At 37.5% G+C, this 22,317-nt stretch overlaps 1 protein-coding gene across 1 annotated transcript in view; it reads right to left on the bottom strand.

The window, feature by feature from the left end:
* The window catches only part of LOC128657618 (protein kinase C theta type-like), an 84,570-nt gene that overhangs the window by 33,039 nt on the left and 29,214 nt on the right, over positions 1-22,317 (bottom strand). Inside the window, exon 2 of the mRNA XM_053712003.1 lies at positions 1,048-1,161. Within this exon, the coding sequence (XP_053567978.1) occupies positions 1,048-1,161 (114 nt within the window). The remainder of the gene's footprint in view (positions 1-1,047; positions 1,162-22,317) is intronic.

Genomic DNA, 22,317 nt, shown 5'->3' with positions numbered 1-22,317 from the left:
TGATCATAAGCAAGAGTAACAAAGTATGCAAAGAAAGACAGAGTAATATGGTTTGAAGGGGCATTCAGCACAACTGGCCTATACCATCAGCAAATATAAAATAACAAAACAACACAGCAACACTCAGACCAGTAATCAAAGAAATAAAAGTTCTGACTTGGCTTGAGTGTCCCTTTTAAAGTTAGTACTTTAAATCATATCCAGATTTTGTTCTTCAATTAAAAAGCGGTATTCAGAATTCAATCTTGTGAGGCCAGCAAACCCAAGGCAGGAAAATGGCACAACACTCAGGCCAAATTTCAGATGCTATTATCCGGATAGTAGATACTTAATTCTGTCTTGAGTATCCCTTTTAGAGTTAGTATCCATCTCCAAAATTTTGCCCTTTAATTAGAAAGCCGTATTTAATTTTATAAGGCAGTTCTTAAATTTGGTATAGTATAGGTCTATTTATATGTGCAGTAGTATGTGGGTGCCAGGTATTGCTTGATTGCAAAAAACAAACAAACTTCTTCTCTCCCTTCCCCTTTTCAGCACAGCAATCTCATGCAACCAGCAATGTAAAACAACCAGACAGCACCTCTGCACTCAGGCAGAACTTCAGAGAGTAATATCCAGACAGAAAGTTCAGTCTTATTATACGTGACCCTTTAAATATTGGTACTCAGGTCATATCCAAGTTTGCCCTTCAGTTAAAGTGCAGTGTTCGATATTCAATATAATGGGCAATTCTTAACTTTAATATAGGTATATGCAGTAACATGTAATTATCGCCAACAACCTGTTCAGGTTTTCATGTATACATCCAGACATAAAGTAACATTAGGAACAGTCTTACCAGTTTTGGGACTAAACGATTTAGCCCTGTGCTGAGCTAGACTTGTTACTCCCAGAAAAAGGCCAGTAGTAACTCTGATTGCAATTCGGTATCAGGGAAGGAGACTTGCAGCATATACCCCAGAACCGGCTGGGGTTTAAGAGGGTGATAGACGTCCAATAGCTTCTCCTTTACCTCCGCTTCGTAAACAGACAATTTACCCAGCTTACCTGCCCGCAGGTTTTGCAGCAGGCCCAGACCACGGACCAGGACCGCGTCTTCAGGGATCCGGATAACACCAGCCATGTTCATGCCAGGTTCACTACAAACTCGAACCAGCCCACCTGATATAGTACACAAATTCATAAATCAATTAGGCCTAATAGACACATGGTGGTTACAACACCCAACACAAAGAAATGATACCTTTTATTCCCACCTATGGTCTGTATACACTCGTATAGACTATTTATTCTAGACCGAGGTAACAGATATACAAGCTACAGTATGGTTGGAGCACTCGGAAATTTCTATGCAATTAGACTGGCCGGAGAAACCACATATTCCATACTTCCAGTACAATGCTTCCACAGAAATTTCACTTGGTTGTAGATGGGAAGCACAAAAGGCAGTAATAAGGGGGGGAATGTATTAAGCTGAGAGCACATGGGAGGAAAATATAGAACTCCACAACTACCACTTTAACAGCAAGAATAAATTTATTAGAACTACAACACAAAAACTCTCCACAAGACCGCAACACATTTGTACACCTCACTAAAACCTGACAAGACTTACGCAACATATTAACCAAAGAAGTACAGAGGAAGGCACTCTCATTGAGAAAAACGTTTTTCTACCAGAGTAATAGATCAGGACCATATCTAGCCAAACTGCTGAAAGCACAATCATGTAAATCACAAGTTTCTAATCTCGTAACACCAGATAATCGGCCAATTATAGACAGCAGAGAAATAGCTAACCATTTTGGGGACTTTTATTCTAAAATTTATAACCTTGATTCCGACCCCAAACAAGCTCATATGGCCTAAATGAATACATACATAACTGGAGCGAATCTTCCTAAATTAGACCGACTCAAAACGATAATTTGGAATGCCATATATCTACCCAAGAGATATTAAAGGCTATTGCAGAATTGCCCTCAGGGAAAAGTCCTGGTCCTGATGCTTTCTACAAAAAATTTAAGAAAATACTGGCACCCCACCTCCAGGCCCTCTTTCTTTCTATTGACAATTTGCAGGAATTACCTAAGGACATGTTAACAGCACATATATCTGTTATACCTAAGCCCAATAAATCTCCTACTGACCCAGGCAGCTACCGCCCTATTTCTCTGCTGAACACGGACGTAAAAATCTTGGGAAAGATACTAGCTAAGAGACTCAATAACATAATACAAGATATAATCCACACAGATCAAGTAGAGGCCAGGGACAATACCATCAGAGCCCTAACATTGATTAGTTATGCCAAACATAATAAAATTCCAACCATACTCCTTGACTGACACAGAAAAGGCATTTGACCATATTGATTGGCGATTCTTGAGTGAGACCCTAATAGAAATAGGTTTAGAACCAAAAATGATTTTGCGGATATTCAGTCTTTACACGAACCCTAGAGCCAAAATTAAGGCAAATGAAATATTATCCAATGCATTTAACATCAGTAACGTCATGAGACAAGGTTGCCCACTGTCTTCAACATTATTTATATTAACTATGGAGGTGTTGGCCACATGGGTTAGACTGAACCAAAACATTAAAGGAATAGAAATAGGACCACACAATTTTAAAATTGCGTTATACGTGGATGACATGCTTTTTTCGGTGTCGCACCCTTTCCAAACAGTGCCAGAAATCATGAAAGAGATTTCTTCATTTGGCCAATTTTCAAACTTTTTAATAAATCTACTCAAGTCGGAAATCCTCAATGTCAATCTTCCACATCAAACTTTCCAAACACTAGCTTCCATTTGTCTGCTAAAATTACAAACAAAAACTTTAAAATATTTAGGTATTCACCTCTCCTCGAACACAAACACCTTATTTAAAAAGAACTATACACCCCTCTTACAATCTAAGCAACAAGACTTACATACTTGCTGCGAGTAAATCAATTTCATGGTGGGGTAGAATTCAGTATATCAAAATGACCACCCTCCCTAGAATACTTTACATCTTACAGACGCTTCCTTTATCCCTACCAAGATGGTACACAGACAGACTACAAAAACGTATTAATACTTTCATATGAGGTCAAAGTAAACCAAGGATAAATAAAGGCAATATGTACAGATCGGCGAATGGAGGGTTGGGAGTACCTTGTATATCAGATTATCTAGAGGCAGTTACACTACAGAGGGTGCTAGACTGGCATGGAGCAGGACATTAGAAAGCATGGGTATCCTTAGATTCTCATATCATGCAGGTACCCAGAGTTGGAGCATAGTGCTGGACCCAAAAAAATCTGAGACCACCTCTATGTTATAGATTAGATGTACACAAACATATCTTTAAATCTTGGGATAGGATCATTTTACGTAGACCCAATATAATGGGTATACGATCACTGCTCTTTCCTATTCCTACGAATGCAGAATTAATAGGTGGTTTAGATAAAGGGCAGCAAAGACTAACTGAATGGGGATACACAACACCCCTTATACATTTCATTAACAACGGCAAACTAAAAAATAGAGAAGAAATTAGAGGAGTAGCTAACGGCAATTATTCTAATTGGTTGAAATACCATCAACTTTCAAATTTTATGCTTACCTCACCTCATAAAGCGAACTATTTAAGACACCTGTCTCCATACGAACACCTTTGTGCCAGAGATGAGGCTGAGACTCATTCTTTATCAATTTCTAGGAAATTATTACAAGCAAACCAGGTCTCCCTGCTCCCCACTTATACTAGCAGATGGCATGAAGATTTGGGTCTGACCATAGATATAGACAATTGGAAAAAAATCTTTATACACACTAAAAAATCTTCTACTTCTCCGAAAATGCTAGAACTCAATTTTAAAGTACTGTTGAGGTGGTATCTAAACCCCACGAGATTACACTCAATATACCCAGGGGCAAATGATAGATGTTGGAGAGGCTGCGACAAAAGAGGTAGTTACACTCATATGTGGTGGGAGTGCGATAAACTGAAACCATTATGGGAAGGAATAGAAACATATTTTCAAAACATATTATCAAATGACTTCCATCTAACCCCCAAGATAGCCTTGTTTAACAACTTGCCAAATTTCCCATGTAAACTGAGGCTAACACTTTTACAAATAGGCTTAAATGGAGCCAAGGTGCTTATCGCTCATAAATGGGAAACCCCAGATATTCCTACCACACAAGTGTGGAAATCAAAGGTCACTGACTTGATTTCATTGGAAGAATTGGATACCTCAAAAGACAAAAGTTAAACACTATCGGCTAGATTACAAGTCTTGCGTTAGCCTTAAAAAGCAGCGTTGAGTGGTCCCAACGCTGCTTTTTAACGCCTGCTGGTATTGGAGTCAGGCAGGAGAGGGTCTACCGCTCACTTTTTTCCCGCAATTTTAGCTTACCGCAAATCCCCTTACGTCAATTGCATATCCTATCTTTTTAATGGGATTTTCCTAACGCCGGTATTACGATTGCCTGAAAAAGTGAGCGGTAGACCCTCTCCTGTCCAGATTCCTACCGCATTTAAAAGTTAGTAGTTAAGGGTTTTATGGGCTAATGCCGTAACATAAAACTCTTAGCTAAAGTGCTAAAAAGTACACTAACACCTATAAACTACCTATTAACCCCTAAACCGAGCCCCCCCACATCGCAAACACGTAAATAAAATGTTTAACCCCTAATCTGCCGCACTCCCGCCTCGCAAACACTAGTTAAATTTATTAACCCCTAATCTGCCGTCCCTAACATCGCCGACATCTACCTACATTTATTAACCACTAATCTGCCGCCCCCAATGTCGCCGCTACTATATTAAATTTATTAACCCCTAAATCTAAATCTAACCCTAACCTCCCCTAACTTAAATATAATTTAAATAAAACAAAATTAAATTACTACAATTAAATAAATTAATCCTATTTATAACTAAATACTTACCTATAAAATAAACCCTAAGATAGCTACAATATAATTAATAATTACATTGTAGCCATCTTAGGGTTTATTTTTATTTTAGAGGCAACTTTGTATTTATTTTAACTAGGTACAATAGTTATTAAATAGTTATTAACTATTGAATAACTACCTAGCTAAAATAAGTACAAAAGTACCTGTAAAATAAACCCTAACCTAAGTTACAATTACACCTAACACTACACCATAATTAAACTAATTACCTAAACTACCTACAATTAATTACAATTAAATTAAATAAACTAAATTACGGGAAAAAAACACTAAATTACAGAAAATAAAAAAAGAATTACAAGAATTTTAAACTAATTACACCTAATCTAATCCCTCTAATAAAATAAAAAAGCCCCCCAAAATAATAAAATTCCCTACCCTATACTAAATTACAAATAGCCCTTAAAAGGGCCTTTTGTGGGGCATTACCCCAAAGTAATCAGCTCTTTCACCTGTAAAAAAAAATACAATACCCCCCCAACAATAAAATCCACCACCCACACACCCAACCCTACTCTAAAACCCACCCAATCCCCCCTTAAAAAACCTAACACTACCCCCTTGAAGATCACCCTACCTTGAGACGTCTTCACCCAGCCGGGCACAAGTGGTCCTCCAGAGGGTCCGAAGTCTTCATCCTATCCAGCCAGAAGAGGACCTCCAGACCGGCAGAAGTTTTCATCCAGGCGGCATCTTCTATCTTCATCCTTCCGGAGCGGAGCAGGTCCATCTTCAAGACATCCGACACAGAGCATCCTCTTCATCCGACGGCCGACGACTGAATTACTGGTCCTTTAAGTGACGTCATCCAAGATAGCGTCCCTTGAATTTCGATTGGCTGATAGAATCCTATCAGCCAATAGGATTGACCTCGCATTCTATTGGCTGATTGGAACAGCCAATAGAATGCAAGCTAAATCCTCTTGGCTGATTGGATCAGCCAATCGGATTGAACTTCAATCCGATTGGCTGATTGCATCAGCCAATAGGATTTTTCCTACTTTAATTCCGATTGGCTGATAGGATTCTATCAGCCAATCAGAATTCAAGGGACACCATCTTGGATGACGTCACTTAAAGGACCAGTCATTCAGTCGTCGGCCGTCGGATGAAGAGGATGCTCCGCGTCGGATGTCTTGAAGATGGACCCGCTCCGCTCAGGAAGGATGAAGACTTCTGCCGGTCTGGAGGTCCTCTTCTGGCCGGATAGGATGAAGACTTCGGACCCTCTGGAGGACCACTTGTGCCCAGCTGGGTGAAGACGTCTCAAGGTAGGGTGATCTTCAAGGAGGTAGTGTTAGGTTTTTTTAAGGGGGGATTCGGTGGGTTTTAGAGTAGGGTTGGGTGTGTGGGTGGTGGGTTTTAATGTTGAGGGGGTATTTGTATTTTTTTTTACAGGTGAAAGAGCTGATTACTTTGGGTTCATCTTAGGGTGTTAGGTGCAGACATAAAATTAATTTCCCCATAGGAAACAATGGGGTTGCGTTAGGAGCTGAACGCTGCTTTTTTTCAGCCAGCTCAACCCCATTGTTTCCTATGGGGAAATCGCGCACGAGCACGTTTTGCCAGCTTACCGCTACCATAAGCAACGCTGGTATTACAGTGAGATGTGGAGCTAAATTTTGCTCAACGCTCACTTTTCTGAGGCTAACGCCGGCTTGAAGAAAACTCATAATACCAGCGTTGGCTTAAGTGAGCGGTAAGAAAAAAAGGCTTGTTAGCACCGCACAGCCTTACCAACAAAAACTCGTAATCTAGGCGTATATTAGATATAAAATTTATATGGGAGAACTCCATTCTTGATTCACAAGCTTTAAGGGAAGGGTGAGCAACACAGTTCTCTTGACACAGAAAATGGACAAGGGCCCTGAGAGCTCTAATCCAACTTCAGCGCTGTTTTATTTATTGTGATTTTCTTTTTCTTTTTTTTTTGTTCTGCTGTTAAGGTTGGAAGTATGTAAATAAATTATTTAAATGGAGTTTTAATTTTATGTGGAGCGCTATGGTTAATAATTAATCGGAGAATAGCTAAAGGGAGATACTCAGGAAGATGGACATATGTTATCGACACCAGCACAAACTTTTCTCTTGAGATAGTTGAGTATGTGTTAAAATGTATGCATTCTTATTTGTTATAATAATACATCTGTAAAATATGACCAAAACAGATAACTAATTGACTAAGTTTAAGTATTACTCGGTCATTGAAAAAAAAAAAACATTTTCAATAAAGAGATGTTTAAAAAAAAAATAGTACTTTTAGCGCAACTTCATTACAACTGATGAATTAAACTGCATCCCAATGAATGGAGTGGAACATTAGTTATTTTGTCGAAACCTAAATTTTACTCTATTAACTTTTCTTCTTTCTTTATTCCTGTTATAAATATATATCTTAATTTCTGCCTGTTTTATAAAGAATAATAATAATATGTTATTGTAAAAAAAGATTTAAATTAGTTGAATTCAGGGTGAATAATATGTGGTTCAGAGAATATTATGAAGCTTGGTTTATAGCTTTATACCCTGAAAGCTATAAAAAATATACTCTGACTTTGTCCAAATAAATGTTTTGCGTTTTTAAGATAAAATGGTGGCACTCATAATTAGGAGTTCTTTGAAAATTATTCAGTTTCATGTCCCTTAAATATAGGTAATGTCTAAAGTTTTAATTATAATACTACCTTTTGTGGGACTCCTGCTAGATAGATATCTGTGCCATGAGGTCTCTGCTAATCTATAGATTTTATGTGAATCCTCAATTTAATATAATTATTCTGTGAGTATCTGCTTAATACTTTATGTACACAGTACATTACAATGGGACTGGCAATTAGTCTAACTAGTTTACACGTTATATCTATATTATTTAATAAAAGTAGATGTAATAATATCTGAAACATGTCTTTTAAAGGGACAATGTACTGTCACAAATGTGTCCCCTTTAATTTTTTCCAATCATCCATTTTACGTGTTTGTGTGTATTAATGTAAGGCTCTCACCTTCACAATAGTTAAATATATAGTTTTGAATTTATGGTTTTGTAGCTAGTTAAGCAATCCCAGATAAAATGTAAATACATCTGAGTGATACTTATATAGCAAAATACTAAATTGTAGTATGTTGAAGTATAATGAAGCATATCAGTTAAATATGTCCAATATAAATGTAATGTTTAAAGGCAGAGAACATGTGCTACCAATTGTAACAGTTTGACTGTAAATCAAGATTAGTACATTTAGTATTGATAGGATGAACTGCAATGAGTTTATGGTTAATTTCAAAAATCAAGTTGATACAAACACACTGATTATGCAGGAGATTAGATATGTAGAATTTGTTATGTGAATGATCAGGTGTAAAAGAAACAATTGACATATGGCAGCTGATATATTCACTCAGAGCTGCTTAATATGGTAAGTAATGTCCAAAGGTTATAAGCAAAAGTAAAGATACTTGCGGTTGCAGTGATACAAACACTGTGAAGTTTTTGATGGGTTGATGGATTTTGAAGCAATTGGGAATGTACAGTATTTGCAGATGACGAAGGTACTCCGTAGATGCAGTGTTCAGGTCAGAGCATCGGAAGCATCCGGAAAGCTTCAGGGGCAGATTGTAAGCGATTTTGGTATTACATATATGGCGTAGCATACAAATTACATGCGTATATTTCTCCCTTTCGGCCATATTTTGTTTCACCATAGACTAACATAGAACAGCCGCGCAATTTGGTATCCAATATACAGCGTAAGGACTTACGCACGCAGAATTCTGAAAATCTACTCCATTCTCATCTCGCCACACATGGCAGGCACAGTAACCCTTGCACTGACTAAAAAAGCAACTTAACTCCCTGAATGCCTAACAAAGGCATGCGCAATCACATACACATCAGCCGCAAATCTCAAACAGTTAAATCTCTTCTAAGCATTTATTATTACTGCCCCTGCAAGAGTGTCAAACTAATCACAAACAGTACAACCTCTCACCTGCAGCCTTAAAACACCTGTCAATGCACACCCTCATTAGCCACCATGTTTCCCCTGCTTTACCTACAATATCTAGAGAGACAGCATCGTGGGGCACAAGGGGTGCTGGAAGCCCTGCAAGCCCCTGTTGTGAAGGATATACCTGCTGGTGCTGCTGTAGATACTCTCTCTGCTGTTTATATATTTGCTGCAGCTGATCTACTTGCTGCTGAGGTCCCTGGTCATGGTGCTGTGGCCGTCCTGGCTCCTGCTGCTGCTGTCCCTGCTTCTGGTGCTGCCCCTGCTGCTGTTGTTGCTGCAGCTGGTCATAGGCTGGCATGGTCGGGCACCAAGGATACACAGGGTTAGGTTCACCCTGTTTGGAATGACAGAAGGGGGGCTTAGGGAAAAGTATTGCTTGACTTCTGAAAGCCTCATTGACCTATATGATGTCTTGAAAGATGATATTGACCCTCAAGAGAATAGGAACCGAGCTCTTACTGGTATGAAGAAGCTGTTGTGTGTTGTGCACTTCCTGGCATCCAGCTCATTCCAGTCAACAGAGGGCCTTGTGTCTAGCCTAGCGCAGTCCACCTTCTCCAGGCTCCTAGGGGAGGTTTTGACTGCTCTACATAACCAGACACAGCGATACATTAATTTCCCCCGTACCCCCCAGGAATGGAACAGTCTTAAGCAAGGCTTCTATTGACTGGGGGGTATTCCCAATGTCATGAGGACAATTCATTGCACACATGTGCGTATTGTGGCCCCACATGAGGAGCCATTCCTCTATATTAACAGGAAAGGGTTTTACTCCTTGAATTGCCAGATGGTCTGTGATACCACTCTGAAATTCACACATGTTTATGCAGGCTTTCCAGGGAGTGCTCATGATTCCTACATCCTGCACCAGACCACCTTATTCCAGCTTTTTTATTCTGAAACACTCTCGGGAGGTTGGCTGCTTGGTGAGTATGCACTACCTTCATTCTTTCTGTATTTTTCTACTAAAGGGACACTAAACACAAAATAATTATGTCCTGTTTGAGATGGAGAATACAATGCTAAACAACATTACAATTTACTTCTATTATCTAATTTGATTAATTTAGATAGCCTTTGTTGAAGAAATAGCAATGCACATAGATGAGCCAATCAGATGAGGCATCTATGTGCAGCCACCAATCAGCAGCTACTGGGCATATCTAATATGCTTGTCAGCAAATGATATCAAGAGAATGGAGCAAATTACATAATTGAAGTAAATTATAAAGTTGAATAAAATTGAAGGTTCTTTCTAATTTATGAAAGAAGAAATGTGTGTTTCATGTTCCTTTAAAGGGACAGTATACTATAAATAGTTTTTTACTTAAAAGGACATTTTCTTAAAATGGCATGTTCTATCTGAATCATGGAAATAGAATTCTGTCTAATCCTGGCATCAAAGTATATTGCTTATAATGCACCAATTTAATGTTTTTGAAAAATATATCTTTTAAATTAAACCCATGTTATGTCCCTTTAAGCACATGATGAACCTGTAGTAATCAGAATACATATGTTACATGACAGATAACGCAGGGTATGGCTGCAGACCATGGCTGTTAACCCCCTTGGCACACCCTCTTACAGAGTCACAACTCAGGTACCAGGAGGCCCACATACGTACCCGAAATGTAATAGAAAGGAGCTTTGGCCTACTCAAAACCAGATTCAGGTGTCTGGATTTGACAGGCGGAGCTTTACAGTATAACCCCAACAAAGTGTGTTCCATTGTCAATGCATGTTGTATTCTACACAACATTGCTGTGGACACACGTATATTGGAGGACATATAACCAGACCAAGATCAGCAGCTGGTTCCTGTACCTGAGGGTGTGGACAGGGGGACACTGAGGGGGAATGAAGTGAGGGACTGTCATCCGTGAATACTTCACCTGTAAGTTACTTTTTCATAAATACAGTAAACAATAACATTCAAATGTATTATAATGTTTGACTGTACCTCACCAACCATTGCATGTGTATATATCATGTTTTGCAGAATTACATACTACAGATTTTCCACTGCATGTAAGTGAAACTACTACATCCCACTCCCCTTCCCTTAACCACCCTAATTACTGAAAATGTCTCATTGTTTAATTCATGTTTAGGTCACAATGATTTCTGGACTATCATTATTAAGAAGAATGAAAATGTATGTTTATACCTTATGTTCACACCTTCTGTAAATACATTATTATTTATATATATATATATATATATATATATATATATATATATATATATACCCATGTGTCAATTTATATTGGATGTGAGAAACCTTGAAGTTGTGGAGTTCTTGCTTTCCCACAATTATTTTGTTTTCGACTCAGTGTTTTATTTGCAGTGTCAAGGAACAGCAATGGGGGCAAAATTTGCCCCCTCATATGCAAATCTGTTTGTGGGTAAGTGGGAGCTCCAACATATTTATGATATAGGGGAACCTTTTGGGTCCGGCATCCTTCTGTACATGAGGTACATAGATGTGATATGTGTGAATAAATTTGTCTCACAACTTTAGAGAAAAATAAAATAAAGGGAATGTAGCTCTTTTCTTGTAAACAGCAAATATATATAACTTAATATACTCGCATGCACAAGGTGAGCATTTACTTTAGTAATTGAAATGAAAGTATGGACTATACCACTATGAATGATAATAATAATTCTTATGGGAGAAGCTTATCAAGCTTCTACTATATAAACAATGATTCGTTTATGATCAAAGAAAAAATGAGAAAAAATTCCTTTATATTCAGGATATGAAATAAGTTGATAAAGTTCAAATCTTAGTAAAGCAATGTTCAAATAACTTTCCTTTAGTTTCACACACTCACACAAACACTCTAAAATATATATACAATGATCCAACACACACGCAATATTGAGCAGCAAGGAGGAGGTTAATTCAGTGAAAATACAGCTCAGGTAAGTAATGACACTTAGCGTTATATTTGTAAACCTTAAACTTTGTATACAATACGATACCAATACCAGCGTGGTGATAAGACCAGATTTCCCCAGAAACGATGGTGAAGCGAGGAGAGCGGTATTAGCAGCAGAGAAAATACTAAACCGGAGAATATTAGAAAGCGGCGTCCGGTAGCAGCATGTGTGAGTGCGGCTTCAGCTGTGAGTGATAGAGTTCCGGAAGCGTAGGAATATGATTAGAAGTAACGGTCCCAAAAAAGGAATCAGGAAAGAAGTGCAGCAAACTATAAGTACAATCAGCCTTCAAAAATTATTAAATACTTTAGACCTGAAAGGGAAAAATAAACTGCTTGAAATGAGCAATAGCAAAGGATGAGAGAATCCACTTTAATTTTCAGGCACTGAGTAATGGAGAAGCACTTCCTTAAATAGGAGGAAGTGCTGATAGTCAGAAAGTCTTAAAGGGATATCACATCCCCCCCTTCTCAGGGAATCACCCCCGGGGATTCCAGACCAGGTTTAAGGGGGTAACGATGATGGAAAGACTTCACCAGACGAGGGGCATGAACTTCCGAATGAAGATGCCAGGAATCATCCTCTGGACCATAACCCTTCCATCTGATAAGATATTCTAATCTTTGTCGTCGAATCCTAGAATCCAATATAGATTCAACTTCAAATTCCTCTGGAAGATCCACTGAGATAGGAGGTGGAAGATCAACTGTCGTACGTGTCATTGAATCAAAAGGTTTTAGTAATGAAATATGAAAAGTGGGATGAAACTTGTAGTCCTTGGGTAACGTGAGCTTGACCACATTGGGATTTATTACCTGCTCCACAGGGTATGGTCCCAGAAATTGGTTAGCCAATTTCTTGCTAGGGACCTGAAGTTTGAGGTTTTTAGTAGAGAGTAATACTAGGTCACCTATTTTATATTCAGGTCCAATTGAATGTTTCCGATCATAGTATTTCTTTTGATATTCCTTAGCTTCGGCTAGATGTTTTTTCAATACTCTTAATCGATCTTGAAGCTTGGAAGAAAAATCTAAAGCTGAAGGGGAATTTACTGTTTTGTGGGACAAGGTTATAGTATTAGGATGGTACCCATAAGTTGCGAAGAAGGGGGATGTTTTGGTTGAGGAACAGAATGAATTATTATGAGTAAATTCAGCCATAGGAAGGTAAATTAGCCAGTCATCTTGTAAATGTGAAATATAAGAACGTAAAAAGTGTTCAATAGTCTGGTTGAGTCTTTCTGTCAAGCCATTTGTCTGAGGATGAAAAGCAGTAGTGTAGCGATGATCAATTTTCAGTAATTTACACAAAGATCTCCAGAACGAAGAGGTGAATTGGGTACCCCTGTCAGTAATAATATTAGAGGGTAAACCATGTAGTCTTACAACCTGATCAAGAAATACTTTAGCTGTAGTCATGGCAGTTGGTAATCCCTTAAGTGGAATAAAATGAGCCAGTCTTGTTAAATGGTCAACTACTACCATGATAGTGTTATATTGTTGTGATGCAGGTAACTCCACTATAAAATCCATGGCAATAGTACTCCATGGTTTATCTGGAATGGGCAGAGGTCTAAGTAACCCTATGGGTTTTTTATGTTCAATTTTATTTCTAGCACAATTCTCACACCTAGAGACATAATCATAAATGTATTTATTCATTCCTGGCCACCAAAACTTACGACGGGTAAGTTCAATGGTTTTCTGTATCCCTGGGTGACCAGATATGGTGTCATCATGGGTATGTGTGAGAATGGAAGCTCTTATTTTCTCAGGTATGTATAACTTTTCTTCATGATAAAAAAGACCTGTAGTAGGATCTTTGGAACAATTTTGTAATGGTATTGAATCATGTTTTAGAGCGTTGTAAATCTCTTCTTCTAAAGGTGTTAAAGTACCTATTATCTTTTCTGGTGGAATAGTGAAGTTAGGTTGTTCCTGTGGAAGTATCTCATAAATACGTGAAAGTGCATCTGCCTTTGTGTTTTGACTCCCAGGTTTATAAGTTATTAGAAAGTTAAAGCGATCTAGAAAGAGTGACCATCTTGCTTGCCTTGCTGTTAAAGTCTTATTCTTTTTTAAGTATTCTAAATTTTTATGATCAGTATATATAAGGAATGGAATTACTGATCCTTCTAGTAGGTGTCTCCATTGTTCTAGAGAACACTTAATAGCAAGGAGTTCTTTGTCTCCAACACTATAGTTAGCTTCAGCAGAAGTCAACGTTCTTGAATAGAACGCAATGGGATGAACTTCACCTGTCTCCTTATTTTGTTGGGAAAGAACAGCCCCTATGCCTGTATTAGATGCATCAACTTCCAACAGGAACTGTTGATCAAATTTAGGCAGTGTTAGTATTGGAGCTGTTGTGAACATTTCCTTAAGACTATCAAAAGTCTTCTGGGCTTGTTCAGACCACTTAAAGTGCTGTTTTATGCTAGTTAATTGTGTTAATGGTTTTATCACTGAGGAGAAGTTTTTTATAAATTTACGGTAATAATTTGCGAAACCAATAAATCGCTGTAATGCTTTTACTGTAGTGGGTTTAGGCCAGTCTTTAATAGCGGATACTTTTTCAGGATCCATTTCTATTTTGTTTGGGGTAATTATATAACCCAAAAATTTTATTTTTGAGACATGAAAAACACATTTTTCTAGCTTTGCATATAACTTATGCTCCTTGAGTCGAGTAAGAACCCACCTAACATGTTTTTCATGTTCTATGGGAGATTTCGAATAAATCAGAATATCATCTAGATATATGATGACACAGATATCCATTAGATCATGAAAAATCTCGTTGATAAAATGTTGGAAGGTTGCGGGAGCATTGCTCAAACCAAAGGGCATTACGTTATACTGGAAAAGACCATAGCGGGTTCTGAACGCGGTTTTCCATTCGTGCCCTTCCTTTATGCGAATAAGATTATAAGCGCCCTTTAGATCTAATTTCGAGTAGATCGTGGCCTCATTTAATCTTTCGAGTAACTCTGGTATGAGAGGTAAAGGATACCTATTTTTAATTGTTATTTCATTCAATGCCCTGTAGTCTATAATGGGTCTTATTGTCCCATCTTTGTTGCGTACTAAAAATAATCCTGCAGCAGCAGGGGATGTTGAGTGTGAGATGAACCCTTTTCGCAAGTTTTCATCTAAATATGATCTTAGATATACCAATTCTTCTTGCGAAAGAGGGTAAATCTTACCATGTGGTATCTGAGATCCCGGTATTAAATCAATGGGACAGTCAAATTCCCTATGTGGTGGGAGGTTTTCTGCCTCCTTGAGGTCAAATACCTCTGCCAGGTCCTGATAAATTTGTGGTAGCTCATGTTCCATAGTAGAGATTACCTGATAGGGAAAACAAGTCTTAGTACAATAATCAGAGTAAAATTTTATTTGTTGTGATGACCAGTCAATATGAGGATTATGTATTTGTAACCAGTTAAAACCTAAGATAATAATATGCATGTAGATAGGTATGAGGTCAAAAGTAATATATTCAGAATGTCCTTGGTCGGTTGTTATGAGTAAAGGGATTGTCTGATGAGTAATGGGGCCCTGTTGTATAATAGAACCATCAATAAGTTTAACAGAAACAGGATGTGTCTTAACAACAGTTGGAATTTTATTGAGCTTAACATATGCTATGTCTATATAGTTTCCTGATGCCCCAGAATCAATCAAAGCGTTAGAGCGCACGTTTTTCTGATCCCACTGTAAAGAAAAAGTGAGAGTGAGATGGGGGTTTTGAGAAATGTGAAAAATATTGTTTTTGAAACTACCCTTACCCTTTTTCTGTCTCAATAGAGATGGACAATTTGTGACGGAGTGGTCTTTTTGTCCACAATAAAGACAGAGATTTTCTAATCTACGTCTAATTTTTTCCTCTGGGGTTAGAGGACCCCTTATAGTTCCAATTTCCATAGGAACCTGGTTTGAAACAGCTTTTTCCATGGTTGTAAAACAGGGATATGAACGTCTGGGCACCACTTCATAGGAAGCTTTTTCAGCCTTTCTTTCACGTAACCTTCGGTCCAAGGTGGTGCTTAATTTCATCAACCCATTCAGTGTGTCAGGCATCTCTAATCGTGACAATTCATCTTTAAGGGATTCAGAGAGACCCAATCTGAATTGATTCTTTAAACTGATCTCGTTCCATTGAGAGTCATCTATCCACATTTGAAATTCAGTAATATATTCTTCAATGTTTCTTTTCCCTTGTTTCATAGATCTTAATTTATTTTCAGCTGTTATTTGAGTGTGGGAATCCTCATACAAGGCAGTCACAGCTAAAAAAAATTCTTCAAGCGAATCCAATATTGAATGTTCACTTTCAAAAAATCTATTGGCCCAGGAGCGTGGCTCCCCCTGTAGGAAGGAAATAGTGGTACAGACCTTTATCCTTTCACTATGATATGTTTTAGGTCTAAGTGAGAAAAGAAGTTTACATGCACTTTTAAAATCCCTGAATTCGCTGCGTTTGCCAGAAAATGGTTGTGGGTATTGTATGTGAGGTTCAGCAATTCCTGCTTCTTTCCCTGACATACAATCTTTTATTATGGTTTTGAGAGCTTTATTTTCAGTTTGTACCTCTGTTAATGCTCTAGCAAGATATTCTAGTTTCTGATGAATATTAGAAAATTCATTTTTAATTTCATTAGGATCCATATTCCAAAAAATAAAAAAAATAAAACTTTCTTTTTAAGGCCTGAAAATTCTGTGATATGTGTGAATAAATTTGTCTCACAACTTTAGAGAAAAATAAAATAAAGGGAATGTAGCTCTTTTCTTGTAAACAGCAAATATATATAACTTAATATACTCGCATGCACAAGGTGAGCATTTACTTTAGTAATTGAAATGAAAGTATGGACTATACCACTATGAATGATAATAATAATTCTTATGGGAGAAGCTTATCAAGCTTCTACTATATAAACAATGATTCGTTTATGATCAAAGAAAAAATGAGAAAAAATTCCTTTATATTCAGGATATGAAATAAGTTGATAAAGTTCAAATCTTAGTAAAGCAATGTTCAAATAACTTTCCTTTAGTTTCACGCACTCACACAAACACTCTAAAATATATATACAATGATCCAACACACACGCAATATTGAGCAGCAAGGAGGAGGTTAATTCAGTGAAAATACAGCTCAGGTAAGTAATGACACTTAGCGTTATATTTGTAAACCTTAAACTTTGTATACAATACGATACCAATACCAGCGTGGTGATAAGACCAGATTTCCCCAGAAACGATGGTGAAGCGAGGAGAGCGGTATTAGCAGCAGAGAAAATACTAAACCGGAGAATATTAGAAAGCGGCGTCCGGTAGCAGCATGTGTGAGTGCGGCTTCAGCTGTGAGTGATAGAGTTCCGGAAGCGTAGGAATATGATTAGAAGTAACGGTCCCAAAAAAGGAATCAGGAAAGAAGTGCAGCAAACTATAAGTACAATCAGCCTTCAAAAATTATTAAATACTTTAGACCTGAAAGGGAAAAATAAACTGCTTGAAATGAGCAATAGCAAAGGATGAGAGAATCCACTTTAATTTTCAGGCACTGAGTAATGGAGAAGCACTTCCTTAAATAGGAGGAAGTGCTGATAGTCAGAAAGTCTTAAAGGGATATCACAATAGATGATCTCATTTTCATTGTTAAAGAGGATTTTCCTTTTCATGATTTTCTCACACTTCTAAACACCAATGACGTAAATTTAAGATTTACAGGTGAATTACACCAAGACAGTGTGAATTTTTTAGATCTGAGTTTACAAGGTGACAATCTTAGTCATAGAATTGTATCTACCACATATAGAAAAGAGACAGCGGGTAACACAATCCTTCATGCTACTTCATGTCATCCCCCACATTTAGTGAAATCCATTCCAAGAAGCCAATTTATTAGGCTCAGACGTAATGCCAGTACTACAGATAATTACAATAAATGTGGCAGAGAGCTCATTTCTAGATTGGAAGCTAGGGGGTACAATAAAAAGGATCTATTTAAAACATTTGAAGAGATCAGGGATTGGAAACCCAATCCTGTAGAACAACCCTCAAAGTTAGACAATACCACAACAAGTGGCAGTCTAATCAATACAACTTTGAAAAGTAATGACATCAATATTAGAAAGGATAAAAGAAACAATAGAGAATTTTTGGATGACTGTAGTGTTGTATTCTCCACACAGTTCTCTCCTGAGTATAATTCTATATGTGCTATTATTAGAAAACATTTACACATACTCAAGGGTGATGAGATTCTGCAGCCATACATAAAAGAGTGTAGATTTGTTGCTAGGAAACCACCTACATTAGCCACTAAGCTATCACCGAGTTTAGTTAAATCTAATACCCAATCAAATAGTAATTGGCTTAGAGGCACAGGTAACTTTAGGGCTCACTTGTCAAACTGTTTAACTTGTGAAAACATGGACTTTACTAAAAGTTTTTCTAGTAAGGTTACTGGTGATTCCTTTGAAATCAACTTCCATGCAACATGCCTCACAGATTATATAGTTTACCTTTTGGACTGCCAGCTTTGTGGAATACAATATGTAGGTCAGTCGAGTAGAACCCTCAGAGATCGGGCAAGAGAACATCTCAGGGATATTAAAAATTACAATAAGGACTCGGCAGTTGCCAAACATTTTAATCTATTTCATCTTACAAACATACCAAAATTAAAAATCAATGTCATAGATGTAGCGAGAACCCCTTACCGGGGGGGTGATATATGTAAGATCTTAGATAGAAAAGAGTTATACTGGATCTACAAGCTAAAGACCAGGTCACCTTTAGGTATGAACTTAGAGTGGGATATGAGATACTTTGTGGACTAGACCCATTAGTTGTCATAAGTTGTTTTTGGTTAATGGATGTCAGTACATATATTTTCATATTAGTATAAATTCCCATATCCATTAACACACATTTTCAAAATCCCATTTCCATTTTTTCTTGCTTATGCCATCAATTTCAATAATAATTTTGTGCATATATTACATATTATTACAGAGTATCATATCTTTTTGAATTATGTAATAGCTTCAGGTGACTAATTTCTTTTGAATTTGAATTTGTCTTGAATTTCTTTGAATTCTGAATTCTGTAGAATTATTCCAAGTGTTTGGCAGCATTTTCTTCTCTAAATTATCAAGAAATTATTGAGAAATTATTCAGAGGTTTCTTTCAAATCACTGAGAGACATTTTCATGTTTTATCTGTTCTCTATTCTCCTTTTTTGAAAAACCATATGATAAATTATGTTATATTTTGTTGCCAAATCTAGTTTTGTTTTATCAATAATTAGCTATCACTGTATATGGTGCTTTTTTAGAATTTGCACATATGTGTTAAACATCACATTTATGTACAGAATATATTGTTATTTAGCTTTAAATATACTGGTGTTTTTTTGTTGGATTGCACATCTTCACAAGTATTGCCATTATATTATGTTTTTATTCTTATCTGTTCTGTGGCTCTTTCAGTGGACATATATTTTGAAACAATACATTTATGCTACACCTGTTTTGTTCTAATTTAGATATAAGGTGTTTTGATTGGTGCATTGTCCCTTTAAGAGCCACAGCAGGTTTCACTTGTCTAACAGCTTCTATGATTAAGCGCTAGCCAGCGCGAAACATGTAAGTCTGCTGTTTCCCTCCCTGGTTTGTTGTGTCATATTAATCTTTTTTGCTTCTTGTTAACTTTTTACTTGGAATAAAGTACCTTTTTTCAGTATCTCAGTAGCCGCCTGCTTTTTCCTGTACCTTTTTGCGGCTGTCCACCGCTTCTCTGGGCTGGCTCCATACTTTCCCCTACTCAGAGTGGGTCTGTTTCCCTCTTACCCGACGGACGTTTCCTGCAGCAGCACCAGCTTTACTATACGTGAGAAACCTTGAGTTACATCTTATAAGTGAATAATACTATATGTACTCTTCATACACAACTATGTGATGTCGGTAATAGTACATGAATATTTCATAAATATGATAATCTCACCTGTTTTGTTTTTGTTTTTGGCTATTTCAACACAGGTTATATTATCATGTTTTAACAATATTAGTGTAAAAAACACACATCACATTGATATGTATGACAATTACATGGTAAATAACTAAGGACAATGTTTATGGTGAACTATAAAATTATTTATTTTTCTTGGGATGAGGGAGCTGAGGTGCCTGTAATGGATTGCCTTGTTCTCTTTGTTCTAGCAGATTCCGGTGTTTCTGCTGTTGTGCTGGCAACAGATGATAGACTGGAGATAGTGTCCTGCTGGTGTGAAAAGTGCTCAACCAACACACCCAAGAGTTGATTTTGTTCTCTCCATCTATTGTCCATCTGCATCTGCATATTAGACAGAATTCGCATCATCTGGGACTGGTTTTGAACACTTGCACTTAATGATGCTGCCATGTCCCTCTGCAGCTCTATGCTACGTTTGTCTAACCTATCTTGGCTCCTGAAGAACCATGCTCATGCCTGGGAGCATACTGTTCGTGCGGTTGTGGTGGTGGTGGTGGCATGGCTGTTTGTATCCTCATGACAGGAGGTTCTGGGGAGGAGTCAAAGGATTAGAGGGATTAGTACAGTCAGATATATGTCCATGTGTAGGCTTACCATAATTTTTAGAGGTGAAACTGGGACCACCTGGTGCGGTGCCAGTGGGGGTGTGGTAAGGAGCGTGGTCAAGGGGGCGTGGCAATTACCAGAAGTATTAGCTTTTATGTGTGTAATGTTTCGTGGATATGCTACCCTTCCTCAGTCAAACAAGTGAATCACACAGTTTAAATAGACCATAACACCACCCCCTAGTCAAAAAGGCACCATTACGTTGTCATGGCAAATAAATCATTAATCTAAATCTCAGATTCTAAATAATGCCAAACATCAAGCATAATTATCACTTTCATAATGATCAATTTCACAATTTAATATCTGCAGTGTAATATGTGTTTTATGTGTCTAATTAAGGAAAAGAGCCAAATACTGATAAGGCATAAATACAACATTGAATGAAATAAGTACAAAAGAAACACATACCTGCTAAAGCTGTTTAAGAGGCTACTCTATACCATAATGCAGGAAGATTATAGCCAAAATACTATCCTGCATGAAGTAAAGCAAGATCCAGGCCAAAAATCCTGCCTGTCTGTACTTCCTAGTCATACCCATATGTATTACCGGCAATGTCACCAGGGGTCGGGGAGTGTTAAATTCTTAGAAAAATAAACCAAGTAGTACTACAAAATTTAAAAAAAAACCCTATGCTGCTCACTCAGCCTGTTTTACTAAATGTAAACTTTGAAGCACACAAACGTTAAGCTTAGCAGGGCTGTATGTAACAAAGTACCAGCATCCAACTATGCTGGAGAGCCACAGTCCAGTCATTTTGAATAATGTGTCTGGGTTTCAGGTGGTCTGAAACCCGGACACATGATTTGAAACCTGAAGGTGGCAACCCTACTGGGACAGAATGAACAACTGGGTGGGACACTGGGACAGCGCCTCCAAACCGGGACAATCCCAGTAAAAGTGGGACTTCTGGTAAGCCTATCCATGTGGGCATACAATGTACATTGATACATGCTTGGGCCTATACTGATTCTCATGTCAAACTCTATAACATGCAATAAGAATAAGATAAATTCTCAGAGAGACAAAAGTTAGACTTGAGTTGAAAATGAAAAGTAACACCAAACAGACTTCAATAATCAGGCAACATGGTAGTGTTGCTATTGGCTTTAAATAGGGTGTACCTGATAATGGGAGGAGTGAGATTTAAAGAGACATGACAATTAAGGACTAGATTACAAGTGGAAACTTATTTAGCAAACAGATTTGCCCGTTTACGAGCACACAATAAATAACCAGACATGTGTGTTTCTTATCGTCCGAATTCGTTTTTCAGCTGAATTTTGCCAAATTCGGAGATTCAGATGCATCCGAATTTCCGAATCAGCACATCCTGAAAAATCCTGAAAATGAATAAATTAGTTTCCAAATTTTCGGATCCATTATTCATATTCAGAATTTTTCATTGTTCCTAATGTAAACCGCACATCGCACGCTAACTCTAAGTCTAAATAATTAAAGGGACAGTCAAGTCCAAAAAAACTTAAATTTTTCAAATAGGGCATGCAATTTTAAACAACTTTCCAATTTATTTTTATCAACAATTTTGCTTTGTTCTCTTGGTAATCTAGTTGAAAGCAAACCTAGGAAGGCACATATGATAATTTCTAAGCCCTTGAAGGCCGCCTCTATTTTATTTACTTTTCACAGCAGGGGAGAGCAAGCTTATGTAGGCCATATAGATAGCATTGTGATCACGCCCGTGGCTAGTGGCAGACACTGCAC

This window comes from Bombina bombina, chromosome 4, assembly GCF_027579735.1.
Source record: "Bombina bombina isolate aBomBom1 chromosome 4, aBomBom1.pri, whole genome shotgun sequence".
NCBI lineage: Eukaryota > Metazoa > Chordata > Amphibia > Anura > Bombinatoridae > Bombina > Bombina bombina.
This window is presented reverse-complemented; position numbering and strand designations above follow the sequence as displayed.